Raw genomic sequence first — 14,861 nt, 5'->3', positions numbered from 1 at the left:
TCTATAATATTAACCAGTACTACTGCAGAGTTCTGTGTGTTTCACCCAACACTAGGACAAGAATTTTGGAGAATTGGTAGCTTGTAAGAGCAAATAAAGCCACTTTCCTGTAAGAAAATCCTGTCAGTTAACAAGCCTAGGTTGGTAAAAGCCAACCAATATTGACAGCAACCAGGCAAGAGTCATTTACTAACTAAAACCAATTTTGACATGTCAGTACACCAAATATGACAATTTGCCAATATTTCATATTCCCAAATTGATTGTTACTTGCAAGAAATCAGGAGCAGGAGTCACAGGACACACCCCATTTACCCAGAGAGCTTACTCAATTGGGAGTATCTTTCTTTCCACTATTTTATACATGTGCAACAGCAAAGAGTTCTAGAAAAGAACTTGGGACAAGGCTTATTATAGGTAGCTGCTACATCCTGCTGTTTTGGAGTTGAGAGTTCCAATTGATTCCAATGTGAAGTCGAAAGGAAATTGTTTTTAGGAATCTGTAATCCATAGTAATTCAAAAATCCTTCTGACCAAATACAACCTTAAGGCCAACAAAACCCTGTTCAGAAGAAGACTATGGTTACAGAGACTATTAGAATTGGAGCAAGTAGATGTAATTCCAGCAAAGACAGCCCATCTAGATGTGAAAAGGCTGGGGCTATTTTCTGCATTTACTTGCAATTAGTTGAATCATGAAGAAATCTAAATAATCCAAACTATGCCAACTTGCTAGGTTTCTTAACAAGAGAAGCATATTTTAAGATAGAGCTGTTCAAAAGAGTGAAAGGCTTCAGTTCATCCTCTTTCTCCAAATTTAAGCTCAGTTCAGACACAGAACAAACTTAATAAATAAACAAAGTGGCTAAACTCTAGTATATTCGATAGTAAACTCAGCCAAATATGTCTTAGGAGAACTTTACAGCCACCAACAAGATCTTGAGCACAATAATTTATCAAACATTGAGCAAGGGTGAGCTACTTAGTTTCTTATGATGATATGAAGCTAATCATAAAGTCACCTTGTATAGACTATAGGCAGAAGATGTAGGAAAACGAACTACCTGTAGTCCTGCATAAAATTACTACATTAAAAGGAACGTGGAGTATCCAAATGTTGCTTGTACTGCTGTTTTACCTTCTTCAGGAGAAGAGAACCGTGTTCTATTTCCTTCCTTTGGTGCTGCGGTTTAGACCACCCAGATTTGCTCATTAAGAGAGCAATAGCTGCTGAAACAAAAATAACAGAAATAGCAACCAAAGAAGGCAAATTGGGCGGGGCCCTTCTGTATATCCACGGCACTGAGGTGTCAGCACAGATTGATGCAAATCTTTCCCCAGGTTGATTTCTCCTATGAATTGGAAAATAGTCATCAAAGGATTAATCTAATTTCAATTTAAGGCACAGGTTATATAACTACAGGTTATAGATGCTTTCCAAGCCAAGTACAAAGAAAATCCAAGTAGGCACCCCACAAAGGTTTTTTGCATCACAGAATCAGCATCCTACTCCACCTTCTATAGGAGAAAGCAAATACCCACAAAATATCACAAAATTCATTGACCTTATTCTTATCTTTTAGTTGGACGATAATTATAAGAATCAGTTCCTTACCTAAATACACATAGTGGATATGTAGTTACAGCAGATCATCGTAGATTCCATCTTTTTTTTACAGATAAGAATGGGCCCACAGAAATTTCACAAATTACATTTCACAGGTCTAAGCATGTCTGGACAAAGAGGGTCTCTCCAAGCTATAGATTTTCAAAGGCTTATGTAAGAAAAGCAATAGAAATGAAGCATAGCCAGCACCAAACGTGACAAAATAGATGAGGAAAAATGAAAATGCTTGCCTACAAGTCAAATAGTTAACACTTACAAACTGAATGTAACATACCATAACAAGTCCTTGATGGACTTCCACCAACGCTTTTCACTTTTTGTTCTGTGCCTTGAAGTTTGGTCAATGTTGTCTTTGGCACACACTCCTGAATATGAAAGAGTTCAAACACTATGACATAGACCAAAAACAGAAAAGATGTTATTAATAAACCAACTAGTGAATTAAAAAAAATACCTCCACCATTGCCTGGGGGAGTATAGCCCTCAATTTTCCTAAGAGAAGCCAACTTTTCAACTAGTTCGCGTTCTGCACGACTAACAAAGTTGTGGAGTTACGTCATTTAACAAATCATCGTAATGATTTGAGGAATAGTTATTAAACAAGATGCACTTAAGAAAAAGTTCACATTTTATGCAAGCAGTAATTTGTCAACACTTCTCACATAGAGCAACAAGATTGCAATATATCATGTCGCATTATATTTATGGAAAGTTATCAAAGTTTTATCCTTTGTTTTGCCTGTAACATTTAACTAACAAAGAGAAAAACATTAAATACATTCTCATCACCAACAAAAAATATCTAAAAAATAATTGTATTCATACCATGGTTTACAGAGAAGACAAAGATAACTTATCAACACAACTGAAAAGGTTCTCGAGGGAAACAAAAAAACTTCTTATCAACACTATGAAAGAGGTTTCCCGAGGGAAGATACTATTTCATCCCTTGAGTGGACTGCAATCTGAAACTGCAAGAGTCAAGAGTATTATTCACCCATAACCCAGAAACCTCTTCATTTTCAATTCAATAATAAATCATTAACAGTCGTAAAGGTCTCTAGAATGAACAGCCGCACAATTCTGGCATGGGTGTGTATTGACAAGGGCAAATTGATCAGAGGAACTTTGGTAACCTAATCAAGAACGAACAGGAAATTGGACCAGAATTCACATGTTCCCATCAATTGAGGCATATAATCATACTAAATGAACAAGGACATGATAACAGTCACAGGCAATTGTAAAAGATGCCTTCTCTCTTATAATATCCATCTAAAATCTTCTGATTGATTTGATCCCAACCAGAATCTTATCTCCCAGCACAGATAAATGAAGTTCAAAATGAAACAAAATGCGGCTGGTTTGCTGCTCTATTAACCTTCGTATCTACCAATTCTGGGTCGTAAACCATCAAAAATCATATCACATAGTTACATCAGGACTCTAAAACACTTGATACTAGTATAAGCATTCAATGAGTCCTTGCTCCCAATTATCTTTCATAAAAAATGTCCAATGATTTCAACTCACTAAGTGAAAAAAGGCAATAAGGAAACCTCCTTTGTGTAGGCAACAGCCGACACTGCCTCTTGCCCTAACTATTCATTCTTTCAGTTACCTGCTTTCGAAGTACAATATCATTTCATTGATCCATGGTTGGAAAAAAGGCCACTTGAAAATAGCATGATAAAATCTTTCTGTATCATGTAGTAGAGCAGCAAGGCCCTTAAGTGACAATGCACAAACATATGGAGGATGAGTAATCCCAAACTCAATTTCTGGAAAACTAACACGAGTACAACTCGAAAAATGATGTCATAGATCTTTGTTACATCTGTCAAAGCAAGCCCATGAAAAGCGACAAATGAAAATCCTCTTACTTTCCATGTACAAAATCGTCCAACACTAAATTGCTAAACTAAACCTATCTCTACCCCTAGTTAAAGACCCGGTATCCAATCTGAAACAGCTTGGCCTCAAGGTTATAAATAATCTTCTCGAAAGCAGAGAACTCCACTGTGATGTGTGTGTAAGAAGCAGGAAGAGACTCATGAGTATAACTTCTGTACCTCTATAGTCCTCTACCAAATACAACATAAAGAAAGATCCATGCATAGAGAACTATGTGAAACTCATTAATCAGTTGATAAAGAGATGACACGAACCTAATAGTTTTTGGGATATGAACATCCACAGTGAAATAATGATCGCCTCGTGCAGAAGGTTTATTAATGTTTGGAACACCCATGTTCGGCAACTTTAATCTATGTCCTGGCTGAGTTCCTGGGGGTACCCGGAGATCCTTCACACCTTCAACAGTATCCACCTGAGACATGAAAAGATAATATGGTCAGTTTTCTAAAAGAAAAAAATATTTTATAATTCAAGGATAATGCATTTTATTACAACCTTGTCACATGATTATCAGATTATGCCATGGAATCCGAAGGAACAAAAACTACTGGCTTCAGACATGATAGTGCATAAAGCAAGACAAACTTTCCAAGTTTTCCCTTCTTCTTTTCTTTTTTTAACTGATCAAGAATGACGCAAAATGAAAAATATTGAAAGCACAACATTGGAGAATTCAGAAATACCTTCTTAGTAGTCCCCAGGATGGCTTCTGTATAGTCGATGTCCAGTTTTGAGTACAGATTCAGGCCATCTCTCTGAATTCCTTTCTTCTGCTCAATATGGAGGACCAGATACAGGTCACCAGCTAAACCCCTAGCAATAAAACCAGTCAAGCCTTTTTAAATACATTCTGTCTTTAACCATTGCAGGACGTAAGAAGAGAGCAAAACTAACAAGTTCGACAAACCAAGCAAAGGGTAGAATTACCCGTGACCTGATGTAACAAAAAAGAAGATGACAACTTTATGGCCTATTAGGTCTTTGAAGGAAGGAACTAATGTTTTTTTAACAAACAATATGTGGATCGAACTCCAAAGAAGAAAACTTGATTGCAGTACTATCCCTAAGCTAAAATCAAATCAGACTAACACCAGTACACATTAATAAGAGGCCATGCACACTCCTAGCTAATTAGGTTAAAGGAACCTTCAGACTATTTTCAACACAAATCAAACAGAACTACAGAAATATTACAGCACATCACTAATATAATCACTCTATATCTATCTTTCAATCTTTTTATCACCACATTGCTCAATAACAGTATTTTCTGGATCCACTATTTTTCATTAAATAGGGCATGTGTGAAACATTGCCACAAGAAAATACTTCATTTGTGTAGCAAGTAAGATTACCTTAATCACAGGAATATGAAAGAGGTACAACTGTTTATAGGATTATCTTCGCCAAAGAATACAACTTAAATGTAGTAAATGTAGTTGATGATTTAACATATGAAAGCATGGTTCAAGCATCAGCCAATATCTGAAATATCAACAGCTGCAACTCTGGATCAGACCTTGCCAACCTGATAATATCCACTTATTCCTATTATTTTCCAAGTGTATATGTATTGCCAATAATATCTGATAATAGCGGATGATATCCCCTGCATGATATTATCGGTTATATTCAGATATTACGGTGATAAAATTTACATTTTCTTTCCAAAACTTTCTGTAATATGATTTAATGTACTATTACATGTATAATGAATATTTTCTTATTACTATTGCTAATAAACCTATTTGTCATTACAAATTCTCGTTTGAGAATAATGTTCTATTAAATTTTATTTTAGAACTTCTTAATATACACTAATGAGTAGCAAATTATGTTAATTGTATCTTATTTTGTAATTTTCAACTAAGTTTTAAGAGGATTTTAGCATCATCTAATAGTTCTTTTTTAATTTTAATAGCACAATAATATCCAATACACCGCAGCCAATGTGGAACTTCTACAAGATGACAGCAGTGCTTTGAACTGTGTAAGAAAGAAGCAACAGATAGCATTCGCTTCAAGAGACAAGACGAGCCTATAGTGTCTTTCAAAAAGCAACATTTACACTTCAACCACACACCGTTTTTGGTCAAAATTTCCCTCTCCTCGAACTTGCACTGTGGCTCCATCATCAACACCAGGTGGTACAACCACCTCAATACTCCTCTTTGCTCGAACTTGACCATGGCTATTGCATGTGCGGCACCGATCAGTAATTATCTTGCCATCACCACCACATTTTGAACAGGAAGTCACCTAAAGTTCACAGACAATCATCTACACATAGTGTCAAAGCAAGAAATGGAATTGAAGTCTCTCAGCTTATAGGCTTGTAAAATATTCAAGAAGCGATACATATCCAAAAAACCATCCAAAAGAATACATCATTCAAAGATCAATGACTGATAAGATAGCGCAAAATCACAAATTATAGATCGGACACAGGCAGAACAGCCTTTAATACAGCCTAAGCTGTTTCATGCAGCCGGTAGGAGAAAGAAAGGGGGAAATGAAAAGAAGAGAAGAAGAAGAAGATATTTCTTGAGCAATGTAATATGTAAAATATGACTTCAGGACAAAGTTAACGTGGAATATTGCTCCGCAATGAAGATAACAAGTCCACAGTAGAAGAGATCAAAGAATCACATCATCAAGAATACTAAAGAGAGTATCCTCATTATGCAGGTTCAATGGACATCACCTTACCCATCATACTGTATGCAGCATATATGTTTGATCATTAAAACTAACTACTCAACCATAGAATATGAAGGTATTCTCAGGTCCTTGTTTATTCCCCTTTATCATACTATCTAAAAGAAAAGGATAAACGTTTCCAGATTTACAAACCATCAACTGAGGCAACCTCATTCAAGCCTAGCGACTGAGGAGCACGCAAACAAAAACTTCTATTTATCACATGCTGAGGACATGGTAGCAACAAATAGAGATTTGATAAAGAGTTAAGAACTGATCCTTGTCACTCACTTAAGACCTGTAAAGAACCTTCAGCATATATCTAGCTTTCGCCCTGACTCTCATGGTCATTGCACCACAAAGCTTCCAAATCAAATTCAGAAAGATATCACTTCCACACACACCCACAGGGATTCACCTAGCTGTCATGCATTTAAATATCACATAATTATTGCACCTCAGTACCTGAGACATAATTCCAAAAGGTGTCTTCTGTGTTTTCACCACTCCTCCTCTACCTCCACATTCATCACACGTTTTTAGACAACTGGCGGACTTTGCACCCGTTCCACCACAATCATCACATGTCTCAAAACATGGTACTTCAACATCATGTTTCCCTCCAAAAATTGATTCTTCAAAGCTCAAATATATGTCATATCTACATGGTAAATCCATTGAAAAGATTAATATATTATGATAATATTCTAACTATATTTTAGATATTAAAGCTGTCCTAATGTTTATGCAATCTACTGGTAAAACAAAAGAAAGATTAAACAGGAACAAATATTCAGGGACATATAAGAGTTACCTTGAGACCCTCATTCCAATACACCCTATGAAAATTTAAAACCTCACACAGAAACATTTTTCGTCCTCTTGAATGATCTAGAGAAGTATGAAGAATAATCCGAACAAGATTTCATACTACACTTATGGCAATATAAAATGCAAAGGTTACAAAGCTGGATATCTGTTTTAAGTCTAAGGTTGATTGAACAAATTGATACCTTGGGCTGATATGACTCGGTAGCTCATTTCCCATCTACATGTCAATGAAGTTTAAGGGTGGAAAATATAGATCTCATGCTATGCCAATGGATTACATCAAATAAACAGATAATGACACAAAACACTCTAGATTATTACCGGATGTCAAGATTCTGGCTCCCCTTCTGTCCAAAATTAAAGTTGAAGCCTCTTGGTTCACCGCTTCCTCCAAAATAGCTATTGGACTCACCAAAATATTCGGCAAAAACTTCAAAAGGATCCACCTGAAACATGCAATTTACAATAAAGAGATGGGCAGAGGATCGAATCTCTGGCCAGGGAAGCCGCATAAATACATAGGATAAAGTAGCAAAATACGTAGGAGCAAGATATTATTAATTTGAACATGAAAGAAGTGTGTAAAAAGGCCAGAGGTTCGCAAGATTACCCCCTGTGGACCAGCACTTGTTGCATCAAATTCTCCACGTAGACCTTGCTCACCAAAGCGATCATATAAAGACCTTTTTTCAGTGTCTGATAATACCTACAAATATGCTTGTTACTAGAGGAACCAAAAGAAACAAATTGCCAGATAACTTAAATCAACACATTGAAATAGACCAGTTATTTCAGTTCAGCTAAAAATCAGGACAGTACAGCCATCTAAATAAAGAAACGAGGACACCTAACGGAAGTGGTCCAATAATGAAATGAGTTACATTATATATATTTGATGCAAACCCAAACAGGTGTTTGATAGCAAACTCAAACAGGTTTTATCAAACGTGACAATTATACAGCAATTGATCCAAGCCATGTTCACACGGAAGGCAGCATATTATTTTGCAAAGAGACAACAAAGAATTCAGAAATTGAGGCTTTCACCATAAATTTTCCTGTGGCAATATAATGGTACCTCGTATGCGGCAGCTATTTCTTTAAACTTTTCTTCAGAACCAGGACGCTTGTTCATATCAGGATGATACTGCATCCAGACAATACCATTGGATTAATAGTGACCCGCAATATTCAGTTATGCAAAGTTTATCCAGACAACATAACTGGGCGTTCACCAAATTGGAAATATAATGCAGGACCTACAAATTGACAGGTGATTACAAGACGCAATTACAAGCAAAATTACTTGTAGAAAGACTTTACTCCATCGAATATGTACAAAATAGCCTTAACTATATCTGCAAAAATAACTTGCATCACTAACACATCACAGTTCCTCTATTCCGAAATGTAAAGGACCTCAATCAATCTGAGAATACCTCAACTGAATTCCACAAACATCTGAAGCACTAAATTTGCAAAAAACATGAAATAACGTACAATATACCTTACCTTGCGAGCAAGTGAGCGATAAGCAGCTTTAATTTCTTGCAAAGTAGCATTTCTACTGACATTGAGAACGGAATAGTAATCAGGTCCGGAGGTCCTTCCGGCCCTTTTAGCAGCAGCAGCTGCAACAAATGGAGCAAAACGGCCACGTCTAGTGCTGCTGAAATTGTTCGAATTCGGAATTCCGGGTACGGCCTTCAAGGCTGGAAAAACTCCGCCGGAGAATCCCTCAGTCTTCAATTTGGGAGTAGAAAAATTATTTAAACTGCAGAAGATCAAGTTAGGGTTTATAGCCTTGGAGCTGAAGACCAAGTTGGGGTTTAGAGATACTTGCATTGCTTTTGTGCAAGTTTTGATTAGAGAAGGGTTATTGGCCTCTACAAGAGGTCGCTTCACAATGGAGCTAATGCAAGTAGAAATTCATTTTGGATGGCAAAAATATGTCTTTCTTTTGCAAAATAGTACTCAATTACAAACATTTGACTGAAAACTATTAAATTTAATCATCTCAAGATAAATTCTAACGTCCATATTTACTCTAATTTCCATAATATTTCAAAAATAATTTGTATTTGAACTTTAATATAAAAATTTTATTTTAAATATAAACTTTCAATGTGGAACAACTTGAGCGTAAAAACCCTCACCCGGCATGCACCCTATATACACGTCAATGCACCTTTATTTCCCATCATATTTCTATATGGATAAATACTTCTCTCAATTTCTTTATTCTTAATTTATGGATTTTAACATGTAATTTTATTCTAAATTACAACAATCCCCCACAAATACATAGATTTAAACTCAAGTTTCTATAGTTTGCTTTCAACAATGGTACCTTCCGGTTGAACCACTATTTAAGTTATCTAACGTCAACTGTCACCGGGTCAAATAGAATTAAGCCTTGATTTTGAGTTGGTAATTGTAATAACATCTGTCAATAACAACAAAAGCTACCGGCTTTGTGTTGATCTTTAGGGTCGACACTTAACCATGTGTTCTAATCATATTCATGAATATTTTCAGGAATAACCAATTCCTTAGTTGCGGCCAAACAACTGCACTTAGTTGGGCGTCTCCATGGATACACTGCTAGCATCTCGTCTAATAGATTTGACCTCATTTAGAGTTAAACTCTTACTATACTTGCAGTATCACCACCTTTCAAAATTACATGGGATAGACTCTAGATACAGAGTATCAATTTATTTTTAGTGCTCCGACATACCCTACTACTTGCTAATACCACATCGAACATTCTTTGTGGGATCTCCACTTAGAAGTTTGGGTTGCTATTGTAGATATATCACTAATGAGTTTTCAGTCTCATCCCCAATTTTGATTTTTGTACTTGTGATGACAACCTTATAATCATTTTGACTTGATACCAGTGGTATCTAACGCACAGAACTCGACTTCAAAACTAGACCGAGTTATCAAAGTTTGTTTTGCAAACTTCCAAGAGATGTTCCCCTGTTTAAGATAAAAACATATCCTAAATGCCCATTACTAAAGGAGTTTTTGGCTATCCAGCTAGCATCAGTGTATTCCTCAAGAACAACAGGGAGTTTGTCATAATGCACGACCTGTGACACCGTGCCCTTCAATTACCTTATTACTCTATCCAAAAGCTCCCCAATGGTTTCTGTTCGGACGATTAGTGTATCTAGCCAGTTTTGAGATAGAAAAAGATATATTTGATCTCGTGCTATTTTTCAGATATTGCAAACTCCCAACGATTTGGAGATATCTTAGTTGTGCTACCGGAACACCAATTTTCATTTTCTAATAAAGCCACAGAACGATCATATGAGGTCTTAGTAATTCACTATTCTGATAACCAAAATTTTCAATTATTTTCTCAACATAATGAGACTGAGAAATGACTATCCTACCAGTTGAACAAATCAACTTGATACCAAGAATTACATCGGCCCCATCCATGTCGTTCATTTCAAACTTATTTTTCAAAAATTACTTGGTTTCGGTAATAATATCTAAACATGATCTGTTATCTTCATTTAGATAAATTTACCATTATGTTCAGTAGATACTAATTATCCCATAGATCATGGTCAAGCAATAGTAAGAACATAATCATTGTGTGTTTCTAAAACATTTATGTTGAATTAAATGCCTAATGCCATCAAACCATCCAATCGTAGACCCACGGAATGAACCTTCTAAAACTTTACTTAGTAACCACTGAATAACATTCGACACATGATACACACACTTAGACAAGACGCGCTCTGAAAATGAGATTAAAACTTACGCTTTCTATATTAAGTGTTTCAGTTACTCATGCTCATTGTTATTTTCATTCGTTTGTTAGATTCAACACAATAAATCAACTTCACCAAACATGTCAATGGCTACTTTAGCCGTTTATGTAAACACAGAAGTAATCTATTGCTTTTGAGTTGCAAACAATGCTAGAACCCCCACAATTGCTCTGTTTTGTTATTAAACAAAATTTTCTTATCATGATTTACAATCATCTCAACATTTCAACAACTTTTTGATTTATTTGTGTTGCCATGACCTTACCGATTAAGTCAATTTAACATTCATTAAATTTCTGACTTAAACTCTATCCATTTGAATACAGTTTAATTTCTTCAAAATTGTTGGATAAATTCACAACATTGATTTAAATATGTATTAAAATGGATGGAGACAAATCGTCACAGTCATTGAGTATATTTATGTATCATAATCAATGAAACTTTCATTTATTCAGTAATTTAATAATAACAATTTCATTGATAATGATATATATATATATACTCAATGAATGTGAGAATTTGTCTCATTCCATTTTAATACAATATTTGAATCAGTGTTGTGAATTTATCCAACAATTATTTTCGGCTTCATTTTAGCAATAAGCTTATGAGCACTTATTTTAAATGGCTACAAACACCCCTTAAACAACTAGTTTTCAAGTGAAAGCTCATAGATGCTTATAATTTAGTGTTTACAAACACTCCCAGTACAACTTTAGTTCCAGTGAATCAGCATGTGATCAGTTATGGTGTTATACAAATTAAGGCCATAGCTTAAGTTACTCAGGGGTCAGAAGTGATCGGTGAATACAAATAGCTGCTGCTCTACACCACCAGAGAAGGAGGAGCTTAATGCAGCATGCTTGGGAGCCTCGTCATCATACTCTTTTATCCGCCCGTTGAAGCTCATCCATCAGCAGATGCGCCACGGACTTGTATCCCATCTCTCTAGCTGTACATTCAAACACAGTGATAACTTATCAACGACTGTGTGACAATAATAGGTGGCTAGTATGCAATTGGGAAACATGGAACACGGACCTCTGAATATGGCTATCCCGGTCGGAACCATTTTACGTTTCTTCAGGCAGAATGAGCTGTTTGTTTTCAGAAATGACACAAGAAGCGTGACGTTTTAAAGAAGATTCACAATAAATCAGTACAAGATATCGGTAAACTGCAGAATGACATGACGGGTACCCCAAAAAGACAGAAGTACTGAGCACGAGTTCCGTTTCAAAATGCTGAGGTTTAGTGTGTGTTTGGACCTTGGATTTTAGTCAAGATAATTGCAAAAGGAAATTGAATGTCCCAAACCACAAAGTTGCGTCATTTGTTTTTGTGATTAGAAGCCAAGATTCAAATATACCTGTTACATACCCAGTAGGGATTGATCCCTTTTTCTTCCATGCAGTGAGGACACATCCACTCTTTATTTGATCTCACTTGCTCCATTTCTAACAGATATACACACTTCTGCATTAGTTTCCCTGTACGTAATTTTATTTTTATCGCAATGTATTTCTAGGCTTCGACTTACCTTCACCATACCTGACCTTCAGACAAGCTCGGCAAAGAATGCCGTTGCTGGAATGACAACTCGAGCAATCTGTTTTGCCTGTAAAAAGGTTTTTGTATAATTATCACTGTTACAACTATTTGAGTAATTGCAACGAAGACAATCGAAGATATGCAACTGACCAATGCAGGGCTGATCCATGTCCAGATTACCGCAACGTTTACAATCTTCTTCACCACACAGCTTCTTTTGCCTGTAGTTGCACGTAACAGTTAAAAATAATCGAAATCAAGTTTCACCTTGCAGTATATCAGTGCATGGCAAGGGGTCACGACGTGGACATAAAAACGAACGACTAATTTGAAAAACATATGACCTAGTACAAGTGCAAATAACATAGATGAAGCACATATTATTTCTTATCCAAGGAAGGGGCAGACTTATCCTGGATTCATGTAAAAAAGGGGTCCTGAATAAACAGAAATGAGTTACCATGTTATTCTGAAATACCATCTTATTCAATAGTTCATGCATTCAAGACTTCTTATACTATTCTCAGACACCACTAAATTTCATGTTTTAAGTCATCTTACAATAGCAAAAGCAGAAGCAACAGTTCAACACCCTGAACATGGAGAAGTAGTACAATCCCTGACAAGCACAAACACATGGAAAAACATTCATATAAGGCTGAAGAAAATATTAAAGTATTCGAGATTCGAACTTCGGATGGATCGCTAAATGCTCATTTCCGCTCGGTTCATTAAACATGACAAACCAAGCTTAACTACACTTTTTCGTTCCTTATTATCTGAGGCTCGGGTCAAACTTGATGATTGGAAAACAAAAATAGATTAAAAATCAAATAACTCGAGCTCAACTTGTATTTGACTGAATTGAACCTCGTTCAAGCTCAATTCAGTCAACAACCAAAGCAAGTTCAAACACAATTTTGAAGCTTTATTAACACCCTACATATATACCACTACTCAAGAAACTAGTTAAAATAGAATATGACAAAGAACCTGCAGAAATGGCAACAAATCCCATAAACAGGATCATACAAGCTCCCTCTGCCCTTGCTCTGGCACCGCCGAGCCAAAGCTTCCGGTGAAATATGCCGCCGTCTCAAACTCCTTTCAGCTCTCACCAAATGCCCACTACTTGACCCTCTCTTCTTGCCATTTTCACTCCCATCACTATCTTCGAAATAGGCCAATTCCCCTTTTTTCACATAACCAAAAAAAATCACACCAATCTCAATACTTTCACCAACAAAAGCCAAGAAACCACACTAACATCAGCTAACAAGAATATCTATACATCACTACACGGGTTTTCTGCACCTTGTGGTGGCGGTGATTTTCCCCTCAATCGAGCCGAATGGCGCAAGGGGGTGGAGCTATAATCAACTTTGCTGTATTTCCTGACATGGATTTTATCTGATTTCGGCGATGAATTCAGCGATCTAAGTTCCTGGATGGTCTTTTGAAGCCCAAGAGAAGCCAATCTCGCCTGTTCTTCACAAACCATGGTAAACAAACAAATGAAAACATAATTTTCAATCGAAAACCAGCAAAGAGAAACGATCAAGATTCAAGAATGACCTGATTTTCGGATATTCGAGCTTTCCTGAGTTGTTCGTAATCGGATTTTGCTCTGAATTTTCCCATTGTTGTTCAGGAGTGAAGAATGGACCTCCAATGCTCTGTTTAAAGTTGAAGGGTTTTCTTTCTGTTAATGCAACAGCGCTGTGATGTGAATCTTAGGTACAGGTTGGTTAATTGATGTTTGTTTGTTCCGGGTTCCTCATTTTATGATTGGTCCGTTGTGAAGAGAAACAGTGTGTAGTGTGACTTCCAATCTTTCTGGGTTGGTTTCTAACGGATATCTTGAATTTGAATGTCCGGTGAAATTACCATAAGAACCCTTTGCAGTAATATTAGGGCAATTGGCTAATTAATATTTCCAAATAAATTTTAAATATTTGTTAAATACAAATTCCAAAATCTTTAGTTATTAAATGAAAAAATTTAAATGATTGTCTACCAGATAATCTCCAAGAGGGCCTACTTGTTACATCTACAACGTAAATATTTCACTAGCGATGATGAGATATATTCATAATCATCATCATCATAATAATAATAATAAGGAAAATTTATTTTTTTCGTATTTTAATTTTACCTTCTATTAAATTTAGTCGTATGAGTATGCCATTAACTAATTAGTCCTGCAAATTTGAAAAATAGTGACAAATAGTCTTTTGATGATCGAGAAATTTGTATTTTTGTTCGAAAAAAAGTGACATGGTAGTTGAATTGTATAAATTTTTTGAAATTTTAATATTATGTGACCTTGGACATGACTTGAAAGCCATACAGGACATATTTTGGAGGGAACAAAACCTCTTTTTTTTTCCTCCAAAACTCATTACACGTGGAGGATACAGTTGGATAATTTAGAA

At 36.0% G+C, this 14,861-nt stretch overlaps 2 protein-coding genes across 6 annotated transcripts; both read right to left on the bottom strand.

Moving 5' to 3' along the window:
• LOC105165743 (chaperone protein DnaJ) lies at positions 173 to 9,001 on the bottom strand. 4 transcript variants are annotated; one of them, XM_011084876.2, is made up of 12 exons: positions 8,588 to 9,001; positions 8,154 to 8,222; positions 7,686 to 7,781; positions 7,397 to 7,521; positions 6,710 to 6,905; positions 5,628 to 5,803; positions 4,228 to 4,357; positions 3,796 to 3,956; positions 2,082 to 2,161; positions 1,902 to 1,992; positions 1,139 to 1,352; positions 173 to 562 (listed from the first exon to the last, which is right to left on the bottom strand). In XM_011084876.2, exons 1-12 carry the CDS (start codon positions 8,918 to 8,920, stop codon positions 518 to 520), a joined length of 1,716 nt encoding a protein of 571 aa, XP_011083178.1. In that variant the 5' UTR covers positions 8,921 to 9,001; the 3' UTR covers positions 173 to 517. The 4 variants fall into 4 exon arrangements, with proteins under 4 accessions (XP_011083178.1, XP_011083165.1, XP_020553209.1 ...); XM_020697523.1 differs by lacking the exon at positions 173 to 562 and adding an exon at positions 1,013 to 1,072 and having other exon boundaries at positions 8,588 to 9,000; XM_011084863.2 differs by lacking the exon at positions 173 to 562 and having other exon boundaries at positions 1,012 to 1,352; positions 8,588 to 9,000.
• LOC105165735 (cell division cycle-associated 7-like protein) lies at positions 11,522 to 14,218 on the bottom strand. Of its 2 annotated transcripts, none has more exons than XM_011084850.2 (8): positions 14,002 to 14,218; positions 13,741 to 13,909; positions 13,420 to 13,618; positions 12,577 to 12,647; positions 12,416 to 12,493; positions 12,256 to 12,332; positions 11,917 to 11,972; positions 11,522 to 11,827 (listed from the first exon to the last, which is right to left on the bottom strand). In XM_011084850.2, exons 1-7 carry the CDS (start codon positions 14,065 to 14,067, stop codon positions 11,949 to 11,951), a joined length of 684 nt encoding a protein of 227 aa, XP_011083152.1. In that variant the 5' UTR covers positions 14,068 to 14,218; the 3' UTR covers positions 11,522 to 11,827; positions 11,917 to 11,948. The 2 variants fall into 2 exon arrangements, with proteins under 2 accessions (XP_011083152.1, XP_011083142.1); XM_011084840.2 differs by having other exon boundaries at positions 11,523 to 11,827; positions 12,245 to 12,332; positions 14,002 to 14,217.

This window comes from Sesamum indicum, linkage group LG1 (assembly GCF_000512975.1).
Source record: "Sesamum indicum cultivar Zhongzhi No. 13 linkage group LG1, S_indicum_v1.0, whole genome shotgun sequence".
NCBI lineage: Eukaryota > Viridiplantae > Streptophyta > Magnoliopsida > Lamiales > Pedaliaceae > Sesamum > Sesamum indicum.
Note: the sequence above shows the minus strand (reverse complement) of the source record. Positions and strands in the feature narration are given on the sequence as shown.